The sequence below is a fragment of the Anolis carolinensis genome, unplaced genomic scaffold, assembly GCF_035594765.1.
Source record: "Anolis carolinensis isolate JA03-04 unplaced genomic scaffold, rAnoCar3.1.pri scaffold_7, whole genome shotgun sequence".
Classification (NCBI taxonomy): domain Eukaryota; kingdom Metazoa; phylum Chordata; class Lepidosauria; order Squamata; family Dactyloidae; genus Anolis; species Anolis carolinensis.
Genome location: NW_026943818.1, coordinates 32,102,092 through 32,125,592, shown reverse-complemented (window position 1 = coordinate 32,125,592; position 23,501 = coordinate 32,102,092). Strand labels below are relative to the sequence as shown.

Sequence of the window (23,501 nt, the reverse complement as noted above, 5' to 3'; positions counted from 1 at the left end):
ATCCAAATACCAACCATGGTCGACCCTGCTTAGCATCCAAGATTGGATAGGTTCTAGTGCAAGATAGTTAGACCATTCAAGGATGTGGTATCTATGCGCCTCCAAATCACGTCTTGATGGCTTGTACCCATTCTTTCCTCTACTGGCGGTCTCCCATCCAAGTACCGACCATGGTCGACCCTGCTTAGCATCCGAGATTGGATAGGCTCCAGTACAGGATGCTTAGATCATTCAAGGATGTGATACCTATGTGTCTCCAAGTCATGTCTTGACTTACGGCAATGGACTTCCTCTATTGGCAGTCTCCCATCCAAGTACCGACCATGGTTGGTCCTGCTTAGCATCCAAAATTGGATAGGTTCTAGTGCGAGATAGTTAGACCATTCAAGGATGTGGTATCTATGCGCCCCCAAGTCATGTCTTGACGGGTTTTATCCATTCTTTCCTCTATTGGCAGTCTCCCATCCAAGTACCGACCACGGTTGGTCCTGCTTAGCATCTGAGATTAGATAGGTTCTAGTGCGGGATATTTAGACCATTCAAGGACGTGATATCAATGTGTCTCCCAAGTCCTGTCTTGACTTACGACAATGGTTTTGCCCATCTATTCCTCTATTGGCGGTCTCCCATCCAAGCGCCAACCAGGGACGGCCCTGCTTAGCTTCCAAGACCAGACAGAATCTCTTGCCTGGAGGGTAATTCTTAACGTTTTGGCAGAATGGAGTCAAGGCTTGTTTGTGTGAAAGAGCCTCAGGGAACTTACGAAGCGATATCACAGAGAGAGAAAAACACGCCAAACGAGCGGACTCTCATTTGTAAGCACAGCGGCGTTGCGCACAAATTGATTCCGCCCCTTAATCCACTCCGCTCTACGCTTTCGGAAGCGCCGGCTTCCTAATGTTTGTCGTTTAAATAAAATATGAGCCTCTGTTGGCACGCGTCGCCGGGTAAACAGAGGCCGGCGCCGGCTGGTGCACGTCTCGTCTGTACTGTCAAAATAATGCGGTTTTATTCCACTTGAACTTATCTTATGGGTCTGGGGGCTTGTCCTATATTACATACAGGGATATTTATTTTAAAATCTCATTTTATTCCTAGGAGAAAATGGTCCTCGTCCGGGGAGAAGTCGGCTGCTGGGTCCTGCTGGGATATCTCCTCCTGCCCAACTCCGTCTTGGGTGAGTTTGAATCGAAGGCAATGCCCTTCGGCTTGAAGGGCGCGCCCTGGTCGTAAGATCAGACGAAAGCTAGCACGGTCGAAAAACGGCTCGTTGAAATGATCCAGACCTATTTAAAATCCACAAAATGTGGATCGATGGGTCTCAGGATCTGGTACACAAAATCCCAGAATACTTGTAAAGTAGCTACACAAACACAAGATGGTCTATGTACAAAGAAAATATATCCAAATAGCATACAGTATTATTAAAGTTCCCTGTACAAAGCTCAGTTTGGCAGTACCAATAAACTTATTTCTAAAACAAAACATAGAATAACAAGTATTTTACTTGTTATTCTGTGTTTTGTTTTAGATATAAGTTTATTGTTGCTGAGTATACCTACTCCTGAAGAAGGGTACAAAAATACCCAGGAACCCCTGTAGACTTGGGGCTTTATTTGGACTTTCTTTGCAAAGACTTTCTTGAGAGCGGTGCTCCATCATTATTTTCTTCATTCCAGTACACAGCAACAGGACCAACCGTCTGTTTACTTTGTTTGGAAGACATTTTCATTGACTATGTATCCCTGAAGCCTATATACATTGGAACCAATATCAGACTTGGATAACTTTTGTGTTAGGGCTGTTGCTCCTTTTTTATTTTGTCTGGTACTGCCAAACTGAGCTTTGTACAGGGAACTTTAATAATACTATATGCTATATGCAGGATCTGGTCCCAGTTCACCATTCCATGGAGGAATCTTAGGGCAAGAGCGTTGCCTTGAAAGATATATTAAGACCAATATAAATTTCTCAAGAATCTCAACGGATGCCCAAAATTGCGGGTAATAGGGTTTGTTTTGGGATACAGAAAACAGATGAATGGGATTGACAGGTCTCAGAATCTGGTCCTAATTTGTCATTCCGTGGAGGAATCTCAGGGTGAGAGCATTGCCTTGAAAGATATAACTATAGTAAAATATTACAAGACTCCAAAAGTGCCGATAGTAGTGACCCTATATAAATAATATAGTAATGGATGAGTGGGCTTGACAGGTCTCAAAATCTGGTCCCAATTCATCATTCCATGGAGGAATCTTAGGGCGAGAGCATTGCCTTGAAAAATATAGTAAGACTCCTGTATATTTATCAAGAATCACTATGGATGCCCAAAATTGCGGGTAATAGTAATAGGATTTGTTTTGGGATACAGGGAATAGATGAATGGGATTGGCGGGTCTCAGAATCTGGTCATAATTTGTCATTCCATGGAGGAATCTTAGGGTGAGAGCGTCGCCTTGAAAGATATAACTGTAGCAAGACATTTCAAGACTCCAAAAGTGCCGATAGTAGTAACTCTATATAAATAATATAGTAATGGATGAGTGGGATTGACGGATCTCAGGGTCTGGTCCCAATTCGCCATTCCGTGGAGGAATCTTCGGGCAAGAGCGTTGCCTTGAAAGATATAACTGTAGCAAGACATTTCAGGATAGTAGTGCCAATAGTAGTGACTCTATATAAATAATATAGTAATGGATGAGTGGGATTGACGGATCTCAGGATCTGGTCCCAATTCGCCATTCCGTGGAGGAATCTTAGGCCGAGAGCGTTGCCTTGAAAGATATAGTAAGACTCTCGTATATTTATCAAGAATCTCTATGGATGCCCAAAATTGCGGGTAATAGTAATAGGATTTGTTTTGGGATACAGGGAATAGATGAATGGGATTGAGAGTCCCAATTCATAATTCCATGGAGGAATCTTAGGGCGAGAGCATTGCCTTGAAAGATATAATAGTAGTAAGACGTTTCAAGACTCCAAAAGTGCCGATAGTAGTGACTCTATATAAATAATATAGTAATGGATGGGTGGGATTGACGAGTCTCAGGGTCTGGTCCCAATTCGTCATTCCGTGGAGGAATCTTCGGGTGAGAGCATCGCCTTGAAAGATATAACTGTAGCAAGACATTTCAGGATAGTAGTGCCAATAGTAGAGACTCTATGGATGCCCAAAATTGCGGGTAATAGTAATAGGATTTGTTTTGGGATACAGGGAATAGATGAATGGGATTGAGAGTCCCAATTCATCATTCCATGGAGGAATCTTAGGGCGAGAGCATCGCCTTGAAAGATATAACTGTAGCAAGACATTTCAAGATAGTAGTGCCGATAGTAGTGACCCTATATAAATAATATAGTAATGGATTGGTGGGATTGACGAATCTCAGGGTCTGGTCCCAATTCGCCATTCTGTGGAGAAGTCTTCGGGCGAGAGTGTTGCCTTGAACGATATAACTGTAGCAAGACATTTCAATAATAATAATATTATTAATAATAATAACAACAATAATAATAAGGCAGACTCGTACGGGGAGCCAGAACGGCAATGGCCAACCCCATTCTCGTATTTTTTTCCCCCATCTCCTCCGTAAACAAACAAGCTGCAAATCAACCGTGAGCCACACGTGACAAATAAGGTACGGGCAATTAAGTATTAATGGTAATTGGAAGAGGGGGTCATTAATAAGGTATGACGGGAAGACAAAGCAAACGGGGTCGGAGACAAGCGGCTGGACGGACTCCCTCTCGTCCGATATCTGATATCCGTGGTTTCATACCCTTCGAGTGTTTGGGAATATTTTGAGAATGTTTTTCTCATTTCGGCACTTTTTGCATACAAAATTCGCCATAAATCGCCGGGCAATTTGGAAGTGTAAACGTCCCCAAAATCATGTCCCCGAATGACCTCTCTGAGCTTAGAAGCCAACCAGGGTCAGGGTGAGTTTCGGAGGAAGGAACCAGCCCAACGAGTTGGTTAGTAAATACTAGGCATGTCCGATCGATGAAAAATATGTTTCAATTCTCGTTTCTAAAGTAGGGAGCGCTGGCGCTTCGATATAGAAAGTATTTTCGATTTTTTCACCCAAAAATTTCGGATATTTCCGAAAATTCGTAATGATTCTAAATGTTTCAAAAATGGCGGACGCGCATGCGCAATCGCTACACACTGGGCTTGTATGGCAATCTTCCATGTAGAAGAACGTTAGCCCCCACCTTTGCGTCCATCGTGGAAGCTTCTGATTGGCCGGGGAGCGGTAGCCCATGTTAGGCTGCGCTAAGCTCCCATTCAAGGTAGGTTGCAGAAACAATTTAAAAAAATTAAAAATATATATTTTAAAAAAATGTTATGGCGGGGAAAAAAATTAACGAAACATTAAGAGACAATTAGAGAATGGGCCGACAATGGTTCGAATCACATTGCTGGTTGCGCTGTGAGACAATGTCTCGGAATTCGTATCAAAAAGCGAGAACAATCCGAAAGAATTCCGATATACGATTCAAAACGATTTTTTGGACATGTCTAGTAAATACACACGGAAGCCTTCGTTGCCTTAAAAGGGCAGCGGGAAGTCGGAGACGCCGTCGAAGATCAACGGAGACCCCCGAGTCACAACGCTCGGCTCGCTTTCCCTTTGTTTCCTCCCTTCTCGCCATCTTCACTTCGCCTGTAATTGGGTCCAGCTGGCAGACGAGAAAAATCAATCAGGGCCGAGCAGAAATGATTAATTGGGAGAGAAAGAAGGATGTGTATGTGTTTCTTGGCTGTGCGAGATCCTCCAATGTAGTCGGACAAAGAAAGCTTGATAGGAGATTGGAATTCAGGGTTCCTCTACACACAGGCCTGCTGGGATGTGTAGTCGAACCTGAGATCCCATTTGTTGACCTCCAGAGATGGATGAACCTCAACTCTTAGGATTATTCTCCTCACAGGCCTGCTAGGATGTATAGTTGAACCTGAGATCCCATTTCTTCTCCTCCAGAGATGGATGAACCTCAACTCTTAGGATTCTTCTTCCTATAGGCCTGCTGGGATGTATAGTCGAACCTGAGATCCCATTGGTTGTCCTTCAGAGATGGATGAAGCTCAACTCTTAGGATTCCTCTCCTCACAGGGCTGCTGGGATGTATAGTCGAACCTGAGATCCCATTTCTTGTCCTTCAGAGATGGATGAACCTCAACTCTCAGGGTTCCTCTCCCTACAGGCCTGCTGGGATGTATAGTTGAACCCGAGGTCCCATTTGTTGTCTTCCAGAGATGGAAGAACCTCAACTCTCATGGTTCCTCTCTCCAAGGGACTACTGGGATGTACAGTCAAACCTGAGGTCCCATTTGTTGTCTTCCAGAGATGGAAGAACCTCAGCTCTTAGGATTCCTCTCCCTACAGGCCTGCTGGGATGTATAGTTGAACCCGAGGTCCCATTTGTTGTCTTCCAGAGATGGAAGAACCTCAACTCTCATGGTTCCTCTCTCTAAGGGACTACTGGGATGTACAGTCAAACCTGAGGTCCCATTTGTTGTCTTCCAGAGATGGAAGAACCTCAGCTCTTAGGATTCCTCTCCCTACAGGCCTGCTGGGATGTATAGTCGAACCTGAGATCCCATTTGTTGTCCTTCAGAGATGGATGAACCTCAACTCTTAGAATTCTTCTCCTCACGGGCCTGCTGGGATGTGTAGTCGAACCTGAGATCCCATTGGTTGTCCTTCAGAGATGGATGAACCTCAACTCTTAGGATTCCTCTCTCTAAGGGACTACTGGGATGTATAGTTGAACTTGAGATCCCATTGGTTGTCCTCCAGAGATGGAAGAACCTCAACTCTTAGGATTCCTCTCCCTACAGGACTCCTGGGATGTGTAGTAGAACCTTAGATCCCATTGGTTGTCCTCCAGAGAAGGAAAAACCTCAACTCTCAGGGTTCCTCTCCTTACAGGCCTGCTGGGATGTATAGTCGAACCTGAGATCCCATTTGTTGTCCTTCAGAGATGGAAGAACCTAAACTTTCAGGGTTCCTCTCCTCACGGGCCTGCTGGGATGTATAGTCGAACCTGAGATCCCATTGGTTGCCCTCCAGAAATGGATGAAACTCAACTCTCAGGGTTCCTCTCCCTACAGGCCTGCTGGGATGTATAGTCGAACCCGAGGTCCCATTTGTTGTCTTCCAGAGATGGATGAACCTCAACTCTTAGGATTCCTCTCTCTAAGGGACTACTGGGATGTATAGTTGAACTTGAGGTCCCATTTGTTGTCCTTCAGAGATGGATGAACCTCAACTCTCAGGGTTCCTCTCTCTAAGGGACTACTGGGATGTATAGTCGAACCTGAGGTCCCATTTGATGTCTTCCAGAGATGGAAGAACCTCAACTCTTAGGATTCCTCTCCTCACGGGCCTGCTGGGATGTGTAGTCGAACCTGGGATCCTATTTGTTGTCCTTCAGAGATGGACGAACCTCAACTCTCAGGATTCCTCTCTCTAAGGGACTACTGGGATATATAGTTGAACTTGAGATCCCATTGGTTGCTTTTCATAGATAGATGAACCTCAACTCTCTCCATGGGCCTGCTGGGATATGTAGTTGAACTTGAGATCCATCAACCCATTGGTTCCTCACCATGACGATGCTGGTGGAGTTCCTCTGAGATGTATAGTCCAACAAGTTCTGGAAGCAGAATGCATCCACACGTACAGTCTCTTGACCCGCATCTCTCTCTCTTTTGTCCCCAGGTTCTCAGGACAATGGGAAGGTGATCCACATCAACAAGGTCCACCACCAGCCGCTCCGGGTGGGGTTGTCCGAGCCCGTGGCCCTCCCGTGCCTCTTCCTCTTGCAGCCACCGACTCACCTCAGCCCCAACGAGGCCGCCGACCCGCCCCGCATCAAGTGGAGCAAAGTGCAGTCGGCGTCGGGCCAACCGGAGGACATCTCGGTCCTGGTGGCCAAGGACAACGTGGTGAAGGTCTCCAAGGGCTACGAGGGACGGATCTCCCTCCCGGGTTACCCGCACCGCCGCTACAACGCCACCCTCCTACTCTCGGCCGCCCGAGCCAGCGACGCTGGGCTTTATCGTTGCGAGGTGGTCGCCGGGATCCACGATGAGCAAGACCTGGTGCCCTTGGAGGTCACGGGTGAGGAGCGTTGCCTGGAGAATCATATGTGGTAAATATCCACAACGTCCTCTCATTCATATCCGTCTCACCACTGTCCCCTTTCAGGTGTGGTTTTCCACTACCGGGCCGCCAGCAACCGCTACGCCTTGACCTTCCCAGAGGCTCAGAGGGCTTGCGAGGAGAATTCGGCCGTCATGGCCTCCCCGGACCACCTCCAAGCGGCCTTCGAGGACGGCTATGACAATTGCGACGCCGGGTGGCTCTCCGACCATACTGTTAGGTAGGTCAGATCCCCAAAACCTGGATTCATAAAGGAAGGGATGTCTTTTCTGTCTCCAAAACCATCTATAAATCGTCCCCTAAAGTGATCCCTTTCAGACAAATCATGATACAGGACCTAGAGATTCCTAGAGAGAACACTGTATGGTCAACATCCAGCTGAAGTTGACCATAAAGTCTCAAGGAAGAACCTAGAGATTCCTACAGAGGTCAACATCCAGAAGAAGTTGACCATAAAGTCTCAATGCAGAACCTAGAGATCCCTAGAGAGAACATTGTATAGGTCAACATCCAGAAGAAGTTAACTGTAGAGTCTCAATGGAGGACCTAGAGATTCCTACAGAGGACACTGTATGGTCAACATCCAGCTGAAGTTGACCGTAGAGTCTCAACGGAGGACCTAGAGATTCCTACAGAGGTCAACATCCAGAAGAAGTTGACCATAAAGTCTCGATGCAGAACCTAGAGATCCCTAGAGAGAACATTGTATAGGTCAACATCCAGAAGAAGTTGACTGTAGAGTCTCAATGGAGGACCTAGAGATTCCTACAGAGGTCAACATCCAGAAGAAGTTGACCATAAAGTCTCGATGCAGAACCTAGAGATCCCTATAGAGAACACTGTATAGGTCAACATCCAGAAGAAGTTGACCATAGAGTCTCAATGGAGGACCTAGAGATTCCTGTTGACTGTATGGTCAACATTCACAAGAAGTTGACCATAAAGTCTCAATGCAGAACTTAGAGATCCCTATAGAGAACACTGTATGGTCAACATCCAGAAGAAGTTGACCATAGAGTCTCAATGGAGGACCTAGAGATTCCTACAGAGGACACTGTATGGTCAACATCAGGCTGAAGTTGACCATAGAGTCTCAACGGAGGACCTAGAGATTCCTACAGAGGACACTGTATGGTCAACATCCAGCTGAAGTTGACCGTAGAGTCTCAATGGAGGACCTAGAGATTCTTACAGAGGTCAACATCCAGAAGAATTTGGCATTAGAGTCTCAACGGAGGACCTAGAGATTCCAATAGTGAACACTTTGCTTGTTGTTCATGTCCAACGTAGATATCCCATCACCCTTTCAAGGCCGGGCTGCTATGGGGACCGGAACAGCCTCCCTGGTGTCCGGAGCTACGGCGAGAGGGATGGCACTGAAGCGTACGACGTCTACTGTTATGCTAGGGAGTTGCAAGGTGAGTCTCTGGAGAACGAGTCCCCATCCTGTCACGAGATGGGTTGCATTGAGAATCGAAACTGACCCCATACTCTTCTGTTGTAGTTTTGTAAATCTCGGGAGGCTCCCAAAGTCAGTTTCCTATTCAGCACAAAGGAAGCAAAGCTGAAAGCAAAGCCAAAAAGGCTTTGGATCACATTAGTTAAATTCGTACTTACGAGTTGATATCCGATACGCACCAAAAAGTTAATCGAAATTGACCCTATACTTTTATGTTGTGGTTTTGTAAATCTCGGGAGGCTCCCAAAGTCAGTTTCGTATTCAGCGCAAAGGAAGCTAAGCTGGAAGCAAAGCCAAAAAGGCTGTGAGTCACAACTAATCAAACTCTTTGTAAGCAAAGCCAAAAAGGCTGCGAGTCGCAACTAATCAAACTAATTGGAAGCAAATCAAAAAGGCTGTGAGTTGTGACTAATCAAACTCATTGGAAGCAAAGCCAAAAAGGCTGCGAGTCGCGACTGATCAAACTCATTGGAAGCAAAGCCAAAAAGGCTGCGAGTCACGACTAATCAAACTCATTGGAAGCAAAGCCAAAAAGGCTGCGAGTCACGACTAATCAAACTCATTGGAAGCAAAGCCAAAAAGGCTGCGAGTCACGACTAATCAAACTCATTGGAAGCAAAGCCAAAAAGGCTGCGAGTCGCGACTAATCAAACTCATTGGAAGCAAAGCCAAAAAGGCTGTTAGTCGCGACTAATCAAACTCATTGGAAGCAAAGCCAAAAAGGCTGCGAGTCACGACTAATCAAACTCATTGGAAGCAAAGCCAAAAAGGCTGCGAGTCACGACTAATCAAACTCATTGGAAGCAAAGCCAAAAAGGCTGCGTGTCGCGACTAATCAAACTCATTGGAAGCAAAGCCAAAAAGGCTGCGAGTCGCGACTAATCAAACTCATTGGAAGCAAAGCCAAAAAGGCTATCAAACTCGTTGGAATGGCAAGCTGTTGAACGTTCTTGTTCTCACTCTTGTTCCGTTTCCCCTTCTTAGGGAGAGTCTTCTACGCCTCCAGCCCGGGACGGATGACGTTCCCGATGGCCCAGAAGTACTGCCTGAGTCGTGGTGCCCAGTTGGCGACCACGGGTCAACTCTACCTCGCCTGGAAGGAAGGGCTGGACCAATGCGACCCCGGCTGGCTTGCTGACGGGAGCGCCCGCTACCCCATCCGAGTCCCGCGGAAGAAGTGCGGAGGGGACGAACCCGGCGTCAGGACCGCCTACCAGTTCCCCAACCGGACGGGCTTCCCCAACCCGTCCTCCAAGTTCGACGCTTACTGCTACAAAGGTATTTGGATTTGTGTTCATAACCGACACCACTGGGGTGCTGTGAGTTTTTCGGGCTGTTTGACCATTCAGTAGAATTTTCTCCTGATGTTTCACCCGCATATGTGGCTGGCATCTTATGAAGTTCGATTGGGAGTGAGGCAAGTAGAGTGTATATATCCCCTTGGAATGATATCCAGAGGGGGAGAACAGTTAGATTCTCCCCTGACATTTCACCTGCATCTGTGGCTGGCATCTTGTGAAGTTCTATTATCAGTGATGCAAGTGGAGTGTATATATCCACTTGGAATGACGTCCAGAGTGGGAGAACAGTTAGATTCTCCCTTGACGTTTCACCTGCATCTGTGGCTGACATGAAGTTCTGTTATCAGTGAGGCAAGTGGAGTGTATATATACATGTGGAATAATGTCCTGGGTGGGAGAACAGTTAGATTCTCCCTTGATGTTTCACCTGCATGTGTGGCTGGCATCTTGTGAAGTTCTGTTATCAGTGAGGCGAGTGGAGTGTATATATCCCTTTGGATTGATGTCCAGGGTGGGAGAACAGTTACATTCTCCCCTGACGTTTCACCTGCATGTGTGGCTGGCATCTTATGAAGTTCTGTTATCAGTGAGGCAAGTGGAGTGGCATCTTATGAAGTTCGGTTGGGAGTGAGGCAAGTGGAGTGTATATATCCCCTTGGAATGATGTCCAGAGGGGGAGAACAGTTACATTCTCCCCTGACATTTCACCTGCATCTGTGGCTGGCATCTTGTGAAGTTCTGTTATCAGCGAGGCAAGTGGAGTGTATACATACATGTAGAATAATGTCCTGGGTGGGAGAACACTTAGATTCTCCCCTGACGTTTCACCTGCATGTGTGGCTGGCATCTTATGAAGTTCTGTTATCAGTGAGGCGAGTGGAGTGTATATATCCCCTTGGAATGACGTCCAGAGGGGGAGAACAGTTACATTCTCCCCTGATGTTTCACCTGCATCTGTGGCTGGCATCTTATGAAGTTCTGTTGGGAGTGAGGCAAGTGGTGTATATATACATGTGGAATAATGTCCTGGGTGGGAGAACAGTTAGATTCTCCCCTGACGTTTCACCTGCATCTGTGGCTGGCATCTTATGAGGTTCTGTTGGGAGTGAGACAACTGGAGTGTATATATACATGTAGAATGATGTCCAGGGTGGGAGAAAGAATCCTTGTCTGTTTCTTTCTCCCACCTTGGACATCATTCCACATGTATTCCACAGATGCAGGTGAAACGTCAGGGGAGAATGTCACTGTTCTCCCACCCTGGACATCATTCCACAGGGATATATGCACTCCACTTGCCTCACTGCCAACAGAACTTCAGGAGATGCCAGCCACAGATGCAGGTGAAACATCAGGAGGGTTCTTTCTTCCATATACACTCCACTTGCCTCACTGCCAACCGAACTTCAGAAGATGCCAGCCACAGATGCAAGTGAAACATCAGGAGGGTTCTTTCTTCCATATACACTCCACTTGCCTCACTGCCAACCGAACTTCAGAAGATGCCAGCCACAGATGCAGGTGAAACATCAGGAGATAAAGCAACTGCATGGCGATACATGAAGCCATGAGATCGTTCCTTCGGCACCTGAGTTTCGAAGACTGCTTCTCACAAACTCTTTCTTCTCGTCAAGTTTTCTTTGGCTCTCTCTGAGCGAAGACCTAATCTTATATCATTCTAATCTTATATCACTCAATTTAAGCTCAAACCTGACCATGAAGCCATGAGATCGTTCCTTTGGCACCTGGGTTTCGAGGACTGCTTCTCACAAAGTCTTTCTGACCTTCTAGTTAAGCTTTCTTAACTAGCAAAAGCCCTAATCTCATATCTATGGTAACTCCCAATCTTCCGAAGGCCGAGGAGGCCGATTTGAAGGCACACCCCGACTGTTTAGTAGGCTCCGTTCTTGCAAACTCTGGGTTTATAAGCTCTTGTGTTTCTCTCTTTTTCAGCCCGTCAACCCGGTAAGAAACCAAGCAGCCCGTCCGTCGGGGCGAGCCCCAGCCCCGTGGTCCGCCTGGATCTGGAAGCGGAGGGAAGCCACGACGCGGGGATCGAGAACGTCTTAGTCGAACACGACTCCGACGTGCCCTTGCTGGTCCAGAACGAGCTCTTCCCGAAGGAGAACGAGGAGGCCATCATTTCGGGAGACTCCAAAGAGCCCTACAGCCCGTTCAGCAAGGCGGGCGTCCCGTTGCTGGAGGACGACGAGCAGCTACAACTGGTGACGGCGTTCCCTGATGGAACGTGGGACGGCAAGGACGAGAGAGAGGTGGAGACATCCTCACCAGTTTATCCGGGCGACCGATATCACGTTGTCTTCACAGAAAAGTCAACTAGTGTTGACCCAACGCAAGGGACTTCTCCTTTGGTGGACGAATCTGAAGATGAGGTGACGGACGTGGTCCCACACGAGACGGCATCACCACAGTTTCCCACCTCGGCTTTTAACCCAACATCTCACACGGGTCAACTCACCACCGAAGGGAGCTCGGCGTTGGCCGAATCGACACGGAGGAGCATTTACTCCGGGCTGAACGGGCGTTATTTCCAGCGGCGGCGGGAAGACGAAGTGGACGCCGACGAGGAGGCGGAAGGGAGCACCCACTTGCCCACGCTGCTGCCCGTCCTGGCCTTGGCCGTCCACCGGATTGTGGACAATTCCATCGAGGCCGCTGCGAGCGCCGATCACGGCTCCACCGCGGCGCTGAGAAGCGGCCCGAGTTACGCGCTGTCTAACGAAGTGGAAGGGAATAGTAAGTACTAGATATATATATTAGACATGTCCAAAAAATCGTTTTGAATCGTATATCGGAATTATTTCGGATTGTTCTCGCTTTTTGATACGCAATCCGAGACATTGTCTCACAGCGCAACCAGCAACGGAATTCAAACCATTTTTGGACCATTCTCGTTGTTTCTTAAAGTTTCGTTATTTTTTTTCCCCCATAACATTTTTTTAATATATTTTTTAAAATATTTTTAAAAAATTGTTTCTGCAACCTACCTTGAATGGGAGCTTAGCGCAGCCTAACATGGCTGCCGCTCCCCGGCCAATCAGAAGCTTCCACGATGGACGCAAAGGTGGGGGCTAACGTCCTCTGCGTCCACATGGAAGATTGCCATACAAGCCCGGCGTGTAGCGATTGCGCATGCGCGTCCGCCATTTTAGAAACATTTAGAATCATTATGAATTTTCGGAAATATCCGAAATTTTTGGGTGAAAAAATCGGAAATACTTTCTATATCGAAGCGCCAGCGCCCCCTACTTTAGAAACGAGAATTGAAACATTTTTTTCATTGATCGGACATGCCTAGTAAGTACATCTTGTATCATTACTCTTGGAGATGTGGCCCTAGACTTACGTAGATAAGGGGTGTGCAATGGTTTTGTTAGTCGTTGTAAGTTGGATCGGATTCGTCGAATTCGTACTTACGCCAAAAACGTAAGAATCGAAACTCATCCAATCACATCCACATACAACACAGGCAGATACTCACACTGAATCACACGGGAGAGAGAAAGATGGATTCTCTCATCCTTTTACAGCCACTTGGGGCGTGCAATTTTTTGGTTAATGTTGTAAGTCGGATCAAATTCGTCAAATTCGTACTTACGCCAAAAACATAAGAATCTAAACTCATCTAATCACATACACATACAACACATTACTCTCATCCTCCTTATATAGCTACTTGGTGTGTGCAAATTTTTTTTGTTAATCACCGTAAATTGGATCGAATTATTTAAATCCGTACTTACGATCCGATATCCGACACATGTGTCAAAAACATAAACATCGAAACTCACTCGATACTTTTTCGTTTGCATTTTGTAAACCTCAAAATCCTCCCAAAGTCGGTTTCATTTTAGTAGAGAGCGGGATGAGCTGAGTGAGCTGGGAAAGAGACCGAGAAAGCACAGGATTCTGGGGACGTAGTTTGGGAAGGCACAGGATTCGGGGGATGTAGTTTGGGAAGGCACAGGATTCTGGGGGGTGTAGTTTGGGAAGGCACATGATTCTGGTGGCGTAGTTTGGGGAAGGCACCTGATTCTGGGGACGTAGTTTGGGAAGGCACAGGATTCTGGGGACGTAGTTTGGGAAAGCACAAGATTCTGGGAACATAGTTTGGGAAGGCGCCTGATTCTGGGGATGTAGTTTGGGAAGGCACAGGATTCTGGGGCGTAGTTTTGGGAAGGCACATGATTCTGGGGGCGTAGTTTGGGAAGGCACAAGTTCCTGGGAACATAGTTTGGGAAGGCGCCTGATTCTGGGAATGTAGTTTGGGAAGGCACAGGCTTCTGGGGCGTAGTTTTGGGAAGGCACATGATTCTGGGGCGTAGTTTGGGAAGGCACAAGTTCCTGGGAACATAGTTTGGGAAGGCGCCTGATTCTGGGAATGTAGTTTGGGAAGGCACAGGCTTCTGGGGCGTAGTTTTGGGAAGGCACATGATTCTGGGGACGTAGTTTGGGAAGGCACAAGATCCTGGGAACATAGTTTGGGAAGGCGCCTGATTCTGGGGATGTAGTTTGGGAAGGCACAGGATTCTGGGGTGTAGTTTTGGGAAGGCACATGATTCTGGGGACGTAGTTTGGGAAGGCACAAGATCCTGGGAACATAGTTTGGGAAGGCGCCTGATTCTGGGGATGTAGTTTGGGAAGGCACAGGATTCTGGGGCGTAGTTTTGGGAAGGCACATGATTCTGGGACGTAGTTTTGGGAAGGCACCTGTTTCTGGGGATGTAGTTCGGAAGGCACATGATTCTGGGACGTAGTTTGGGAAGGCACAGGATTCTGGGGACGTAGTTTGGGAAGGCACAGGATTCTGAGAACGTAGTTTGGGAAGGTACAGGATTCTGGGGACGTAGTTTGGGAAGGCACATGATTCTGGGACGTAGTTTGGGAAGGCGAAAAGCCCCATGCCGGGAAGTGCAAAGGACCCTGCCCTAAACTACATTTCCCAGAATTGTGCTCATAATTCACGACTTAAATAAAGCAATGAATCGCCCTGGACGACTTAGAGTAAACATTCCGAGCTCCTCCACCACGACGCTACGGCCGTGTCCCGTGTTGGAAGACCGAGAACGTGTCTAGAACCACGCGATGTAGTACAACCACCTCTGTCTAAATCCTAAAGCGCACCACCTTTCCAACCCGGTCACAGCGCCGCTATGTTCCTCTCGCCGGTATCCGATAATGAGATACGGCGCCGGGGAGGGGTTGCCATGGCAACCGCCTCCGCATTAGCAGCCCTCTCTGGTTGCTAAGATCCTCTTTGTGTGTGTCTCTCTCTGCGTGATTTGGGGTGGGGGATGCTCCCATGCTTTATATGCGCCGGGGCCAACCATATTAGCTAGAGAGACACATACATAATTATATCTATATCTATCTATATATCCAGAGAGACAGATATGCAGACACGAATCCACGAAACCTGACCGTTTCGTCTTTCTCGACAAGTCTGCAAAGGAACAACGTGTCATCCTTCCCCTTATTTCACGTTGTTCCCGTTCGCGCCTGGCTTATATAAGCCGGCCGTGGGTAGCGGGGCGATGGCTTCTATTTTGCTCTATCAGTCAGTGGATATTTTTACCTCCAAAACTTTCTCGATCACCATATGTATCTGAATCCAGTTTTTCTTGGCATGTTTACATGTCCACCACGTATGGGAGAAAGATCCCACTGGCTGTTTACCTTAACAATAATAAAAAACACTATGCGCATGCGCAAGAAGAAAACGGCCAGGCTGTGAGGCTGCAAGGCTATTCACTGCTATTCTACCTGGCCAACAAAGGATTCCCATACGCCACAGCAACGCATAGCCGGGCACAGCTAGTATATATTAGACATGTCCAAAAAATCGTTTTGAATCGTATATCGGAATTATTTCGGATTGTTCTCGCTTTTTGATACGCATTCCGAGACATTGTCTCACAGCGCAACTACCATTGTTGGCCCATTCTCTAATTGTCTCTTAATGTTTCGTTAATTTCCCCCCAGCAAAAAATAATAATAATATATTTTAAAAAATATTTTAATTTTTTTTGTTTGTTTCTGCAACCTACCTTGAATGGGAGCTTAGCGCAGCCTAACATGGCTGCCGCTCCCCGGCCAATCAGAAGCTTCCACGATGGACGCAAAGGTGGGGGCTAACGTTCTTCCACATGGAAGATTGCCATACAAGCCCGGTGTGTAGCGATTGCGCATGCGCGTCCGTCATTTTAGAAACATTTAGAATCGTTACAAATTTTCAGAAATATCCGAAATTTTGGGGTGAAAAAATCGGAAATACTTTCTATATCGAAGCGCCAGCGCCCCCTACTTTAGAAACGAGAATTGAAACATTTTTTTCATCGATCGGACATGCCTAGTATTTAGACATCACAGAAAGCATCTCAGGAGTCATATACCATCGATACGTAGTTAATTCTCATCCAAGTTATAACATAAAGTAAATTACCGAAACTTTTGTGTCTACCACGTATGGCTGTTTACCTTAACAAGTGTCGGGAACCCCTTTAGGCACCGTAGAAAGCGTCTTAGGAGTCATACAGTGTTAATTCTCTTTCGGGTTATAACATAACGTAAATTACCAAAATTTTTGTGTCCACCAGATATGGGAGAAAAATCCCACTGACTGTTTACCATAACAACAAGTGTTGGAACCCCTTTAGGCACCGTAGAAAGCGTCTTAGGAGTCATACAGTGTTAATTCTCTTTCGGGTTATAACATAACGTAAATTACCAAAATTTTTGTGTCCACCAGATATGGGAGAAAAATCCCACTGACTGTTTACCATAACAACAAGTGTTGGAACCCCTTTAGGCACCGTAGAAAGCGTCTTAGGAGTCATACAGTGTTAATTCTCTTTCGGGTTATAACATAACGTAAATTACCAAAATTTTTGTGTCCACCAGATATGGGAGAAAAATCCCACTGGCTGTTTACCATAACAACAAGTGTTGGAACCCCTTTAGGCACCGTAGAAAGCGTTTTAGGAGTGATATACCATCCATATATTGTTAATTCTCTTTCAGGTTATAACATAACGTAAATTACCAAAATTTTTGTGTCCACCAAATATGGGAGAAAAATCCCACTGGCTGTTTACCATAACAACAAGTGTTGGAACCCCTTTAGGCACCGTAGAAAGCGTCTTAGGAGTGATATACCATCCATACAGCGTTAATTCTCTTTCAGGTTATAACATAACGTAAATTACCAAAATTTTTGTGTCCACCAGATATGGGAGAAAAATCCCACTGGCTGTTTACCATAACAACAAGTGTTGGAACCCCTTTAGGCACCGTAGAAAGTGTCTTAGGAGTGATATACCATCCATACATTGTTAATTCTCTTTCAGGTTATAACATTACGTAAATTACCAAAATTTTTGTGTCCACCAGATATGGGAGAAAAATCCCACTGGCTGTTTACCATAACAACAAGTGTTGGAACCCCTTTAGGCACCGTAGAAAGCGTCTTAGGAGTGATATACCATCCATACAGCGTTAATTCCCTTTCGGGTTATAACATAACGTAAATTACCAAAATTTTTGTGTCCACCAAATATGGGAGAAAAATCCCACTGACTGTTTACCATAACAACAAGTGTTGGAACCCCTTTAGGCACCGTAGAAAGCGTCTTAGGAGTGATATACCATCCATACAGCGTTAATTCTCTTTCAGGTTATAACATAACGTAAATTACCCAAATTTTTGTGTCCACCAAATATGGGAGAAAAATCCCACTGACTGTTTACCATAACAACAAGTGTTGGAACCCCTTTAGGCACCGTAGAAAGCGTCTTAGGAGTGATATACCATCCATACAGCGTTAATTCTCTTTCAGGTTATAACATAACGTAAATTACCCAAATTTTTGTGTCCACCAAATATGGGAGAAAAATCCCACTGACTGTTTACCATAACAACAAGTGTTGGAACCCCTTTAGGCACCGTAGAAAGCGTCTTAGGAGTGATATACCATCCATACAGCGTTAATTCTCTTTCAGGTTATAACATAACGTAAATTACCCAAATTTTTGTGTCCACCAAATATGGGAGAAAAATCCCACTGACTGTTTACCATAACAACAAGTGTTGGAACCCCTTTAGGCACCGTAGAAAGCGTCTTAGGAGTGATATACCATCCATACAGCGTTAATTCTCTTTCAGGTTATAACATAACGTAAATTACCCAAATTTTTGTGTCCACCAAATATGGGAGAAAAATCCCACTGGCTGTTTACCATAACAACAAGTGTTGGAACCCCTTTAGGCACCGTAGAAAGCGTCTTAGGAGTGATATACCATCCATACAGCGTTAATTCTCTTTCAGGTTATAACATAACGTAAATTACCCAAATTTTTGTGTCCACCAAATATGGGAGAAAAATCCCACTGACTGTTTACCATAACAACAAGTGTTGGAACCCCTTTAGGCACCGTAGAAAGCGTCTTAGGAGTGATATACCATCCATACAGCGTTAATTCTCTTTCAGGTTATAACATAACGTAAATTACCCAAATTTTTGTGTCCACCAAATATGGGAGAAAAATCCCACTGGCTGTTTACCATAACAACAAGTGTTGGAACCCCTTTAGGCACCGTAGAAAGCGTCTTAGGAGTGATATACCATCCATACAGCGTTAATTCTCTTTCAGGTTATAACATAACGTAAATTCCCAAAATTTTTGTGTCCACCAAATATGGGAGAAAAATCCCACTGGCTGTTTACCATAACAACAAGTGTTGGAACCCCTTTAGGCACCGTAGAAAGCGTCTTAGGAGTGATATACCATCCATACAGCGTTAATTCTCTTTCAGGTTATAACATAACGTAAATTACCAAAATTTTTGTGTCCACCAAATATGGGAGAAAAATCCCACTGGCTGTTTACCATAACAACAAGTGTTGGAACCCCTTTAGGCACCGTAGAAAGCGTCTTAGGAGTGATATACCATCCATACAGCGTTAATTCTCTTTCAGGTTATAACATAACGTAAATTCCCCAAATTTTTGTGTCCACCAAATATGGGAGAAAAATCCCACTGGCTGTTTACCATAACAACAAGTGTTGGAACCCCTTTAGGCACCGTAGAAAGCGTCTTAGGAGTGATATACCATCCATACAGCGTTAATTCTCTTTCAGGTTATAACATAACGTAAATTACCCAAATTTTTGTGTCCACCAAATATGGGAGAAAAATCCCACTGGCTGTTTACCATAACAACAAGTGTTGGAACCCCTTTAGGCACCGTAGAAAGCGTCTTAGGAGTGATATACCATCCATACAGCGTTAATTCTCTTTCAGGTTATAACATAACGTAAATTCCCAAAATTTTTGTGTCCACCAAATATGGGAGAAAAATCCCACTGACTGTTTACCATAACAACAAGTGTTGGAACCCCTTTAGGCACCGTAGAAAGCGTCCTAGGAGTGATATACCATCCATACATTGTTAATTCTCTTTCAGGTTAAAACTTAACATAAATTACCAAAACTTTTGTGTTTACATAATATAATAATATATTATATTACTAATAATATATAATGATATTAATCATATAAATTATTGTATAATATAAAAATATAAATAATATAAATTATAATAAAATTAATATAATAATAATAATTGTTGTTATTATTATTACTGTATATTATATTATTAATAATCTATAATAATATTAATAATATCAATTATTGTATAATATAAAAATAGAAATAATATAAATTATAATAAAATTAATCATATATAATAATCTAATCTATAATAATAATAATAATACAGTATATTATATTATATTATTAATAATCTATAATAATATTAATCATATAAATTATTGTATAATATAAGAATAGAAATAATATAAATTATAATAAAATTAATCATCTATAATAATCTAATCTATAATAACAATACTGTATATTATATTATTAATCATCTATAATAATATTAATCATATAAATTATTGTATAATATAGAAATAGAAAAAATATAAATTATAATAAAATTAATCATCTATAATAATAATACAGTATATTAAATTATTAATAATCTATAATAATATTAATCATATAAATTATTGTATAATATAAAATATAAATTATATAAATTATAATAAAATTAATAATCTATAATAATAATACAGTATATTATATTATTAATAATCTATAATAATAATAATATAAATTATTGTATAATATAAAAATATAAATATAAATTATAATAAAATTAATAATCTATAATAATAATACTGTATATTATATTATTAATAATCTATAATAATATTAATAATATAAATTATTGTATAATATAAAAATAGAAATAATATAAATTATAATAAAATTAATAATCTATAATAATAATACTGTATATTATATTATTAATAATCTATAATAATATTAATAATATAAAAATAGAAATAATATAAATTATAATAAAATTAATAATCTATAATAATAATAATAATAATAATAATAATAATAATAATAATAATAATTTACATACCGCCCTATCTCCTCAAAGGGACTCAGAGTGGTTGGAGTTCATCACCAAAGGTGACTTTTGTGGACCATAATCCACATAGGCGATGTTTTCCACGTCTTTCTGAAACGAAACAAGAGTATTACTTCCCATGTTTGTTCATCATGAATGAGTAGAAAGGCTTCCTCCTCATTTTCTCATTGTTGATCGTTGTCATCTCTTTGTAGGGCTCCTGGCATTGGAAGGTGAAGACCATCACGAGATATCTCCCCGCAGTAGGAAAGAGTGGATAGAAGAAGAAAACATCCAAGGACACGAGTCACCAAAGCAGGAGAGTCCGACCTACAAAGAAGATCCTCACACCTCGACCAATGGGATGCTTTGGACTACCAGCATGACTACGACAACGAGAGGTGATGTGGAAGATACCACACTTGGTACCGGCATCCGAGGCGACTACCCTCACACTCAAGACAACGAGGACGGATTCTCCGGCCATGCGGACGCAACAACAACAATACCGGACGTGGCCCCGAAAGCCGAGCGCCAAAGGAGTCCGCCTCGCGCCAATGATGAATCGAGCGGCGAGGTTGAATACGATTCTCGAGATGTTCCTGACAAGGAGGTGCTGAGCTTTGAAGACCATCCTAACTTGCCCCGGGTTGTCGCAGAAGATCTGAACTCAACGAACACCCCGGAGATGGTAGCGATGGATGCCATCTTGGACGAGAGCCACTCACATTTGGAGGACTTAGCAGAAGTGAGAGGACACGAAGCCGTCACGCTCTCGGCCGAGGAGGTCCGCTCTTTGAAACCTGACCACGTAGAGTCCAAGGAAGCCAATGTGGGGGTGACAAAAGGTGACAAAATCGCCGCCGTGATGGAACCCGCTACGACAACAAGCCCAGCATCCATTGGTAACTCCATGTGGACCAAAGTCTCAGACTTGTCCGAGGTCCAAGGCAGCTGGGAGGTGGTGACACAAAGCATGGAAGCCCACCATGAAGTTAGTCAACGTTGGGAGGCCACCACTAATGCAACCGGAGATGATCTTGATCATTCGGAAGACCACGTCACACCAGAGCCTTCCAACCACGAAGCTACTTCTCTCTTACCCTTTCCAACCAAGGAAGTTGGAGAAGAAGAACAGCCAATGACTTTCCAAAGCACACAACGTCAACAACGTCCTACAGATCCCAACCCTACGCTCCTTGGTTCTCCAAGAATGACCGAAGTAGAAGAAGAGAACGACGGATACTTCCATCCCAGCAGTCTTCTCCCTATGGACGCCGACAGCGGAAGCGGAGAAGAGAAAGGCGAGGCGTCGGCGGTCAAGGAGGACGAAGGTCTGGCGTGGAGCGAGGAGGCCAACGTCACCCTGATGGGCAAGTCTTCCACCTCGTTGTGTTCTTCCTTTCTCTACTCTTCGTTCCCTTGAGACTAATATTCTCCACTAGTATTCATGCCAAGCCACTTAGGTTTCTCGGTTGTTAGACTTTTTTATTCCTTAGTGGAAAATCTCCACTAAATAGTATTCATGTCAGGCCACTTAGGTTTCTCGGTTGTTAGACTTTTTTTTCTTAGTGGCAAATCTCTACTAGTATTCATGTCAGGCCACTTAGGTTTCTCAGTTGTTAGACTTTTTTTTTTCCTTAGTGGCAAATCTCCACTAGTATTCGTGTCAGGCCACTTAGGTTTCTCGGTTGTTAGACTTTTGTTTTTCCTTAGTGGCAAATCTCCACTAAATAGTATTCATGCCAGGCCACTTAGGTTTCTCGGTTGTTAGACTTTTTTTCCCTTAGTGGCAAATCTCCACTAAATAGTATTCATGCCAGGCCACTTAGGTTTCTCGGTTGTTAGACTTTTTTTTCCCCTTAGTGACAAATCTCCACTAAATAGTATTCATGCCAGGCCACTTAGGTTTCTCGGTTGTTAGACTTTTTTTTCTTAGTGGCAAATCTCTACTAGTATTCGTGCCAGGCCGTTTAGGTTTCTAGGTTGTTAGACTTTTTTTTCTCGTGTCCGGAGCGACTTGAGAAACTGGTGTGAGAGAACTGGCCGTCTGCAAGGATGTTGCCCAGGGGATGTTTCCCAGATGTTTTACCATCCTGTGGGAAGGCTTCTCTCATGTCCCAGCATGGGAAGCTAGAGCTGACAGGTGGGAGCTCACCCTGTCGCCCGGACCCAAGGTTCAAATCGCTAATCTTTCAATCAGTTGGTTTCACCCATTGTGTCAATCTTTTCCTTAGTGGCAAATCTCTACTAGTATTCATGCCAGGCCGTTTAGGTTATTCAGTTGTTAGACTTTTTTTTCCCTCGTGTCCGGAGCGACTTGAGAAACTGGTGCGAGATAATTGGCCGTCTGAAAGGACGTTGCCCAGGAGACATTGCCCGGATGTTTTACCATCCTGTGGGAAGGCTTCTCTCATGTCCCTCCCATGGGAAGCTGGAGCTGACAGGTGGGAGCTCACCCTGTCCCCCGGATCCGAGATTCAAACCGCCAATCTTTCAATCAGTTGTCCTGCCGGGACAAGGATTTAACTTGTTGAGTCAATCTTTCCCTTAGTGGCAAATCTCCACTATTATTCATGCCAGGCCATTTAGGTTTCTCGGTTGTTAGACTTTTTTTTTCTTAGTGGCAAATCTCCACTAGTATTCATGCCAGGCCGTTTAGGTTTCTCGGTTGTTAGACTTTTTTTTCCTTAGTGGCAAATCTCCACTAGTATTCATGCCAGGCCGTTTAGGTTTCTCGGTTATTAGACTTTTTTTTCCTTAGTGGCAAATCTCCACTAGTATTCATGCCAGGCCGTTTAGGTTTCTCGGTTGTTAGACTTTTTTTTCCTTAGTGGCAAATCTCCACTAGTATTCATGCCAGGCCGTTTAGGTTTCTCGGTTATTAGACTTTTTTTTCCTTAGTGGCAAATCTCCACTAGTATTCATGCCAGGCCGTTTAGGTTTCTCGGTTATTAGACTTTTTTTTCCTTAGTGGCAAATCTCCACTAGTATTCATGCCAGGCCGTTTAGGTTTCTCGGTTGTTAGACTTTTTTTTCCTTAGTGGCAAATCTCCACTAGTA

The 23,501-nt window shown here is 44.2% G+C and overlaps 1 protein-coding gene across 2 annotated transcripts in view; it reads left to right on the top strand.

Annotated features, from left to right (window-relative positions):
• The window catches only part of ncan (neurocan), a 49,669-nt gene that overhangs the window by 12,058 nt on the left and 14,110 nt on the right, over positions 1 to 23,501 (top strand). For both annotated transcript variants that reach the window (XM_062960707.1, XM_062960706.1), the window contains exons 2-8: positions 1,099 to 1,177; positions 6,726 to 7,127; positions 7,215 to 7,389; positions 8,460 to 8,587; positions 9,613 to 9,906; positions 11,883 to 12,686; positions 20,654 to 21,811. In XM_062960707.1, coding sequence (XP_062816777.1) covers positions 1,105 to 1,177; positions 6,726 to 7,127; positions 7,215 to 7,389; positions 8,460 to 8,587; positions 9,613 to 9,906; positions 11,883 to 12,686; positions 20,654 to 21,811 — 3,034 coding nt within the window. In that variant the 5' untranslated portion in view covers positions 1,099 to 1,104. The remainder of the gene's footprint in view (positions 1 to 1,098; positions 1,178 to 6,725; positions 7,128 to 7,214; positions 7,390 to 8,459; positions 8,588 to 9,612; positions 9,907 to 11,882; positions 12,687 to 20,653; positions 21,812 to 23,501) is intronic.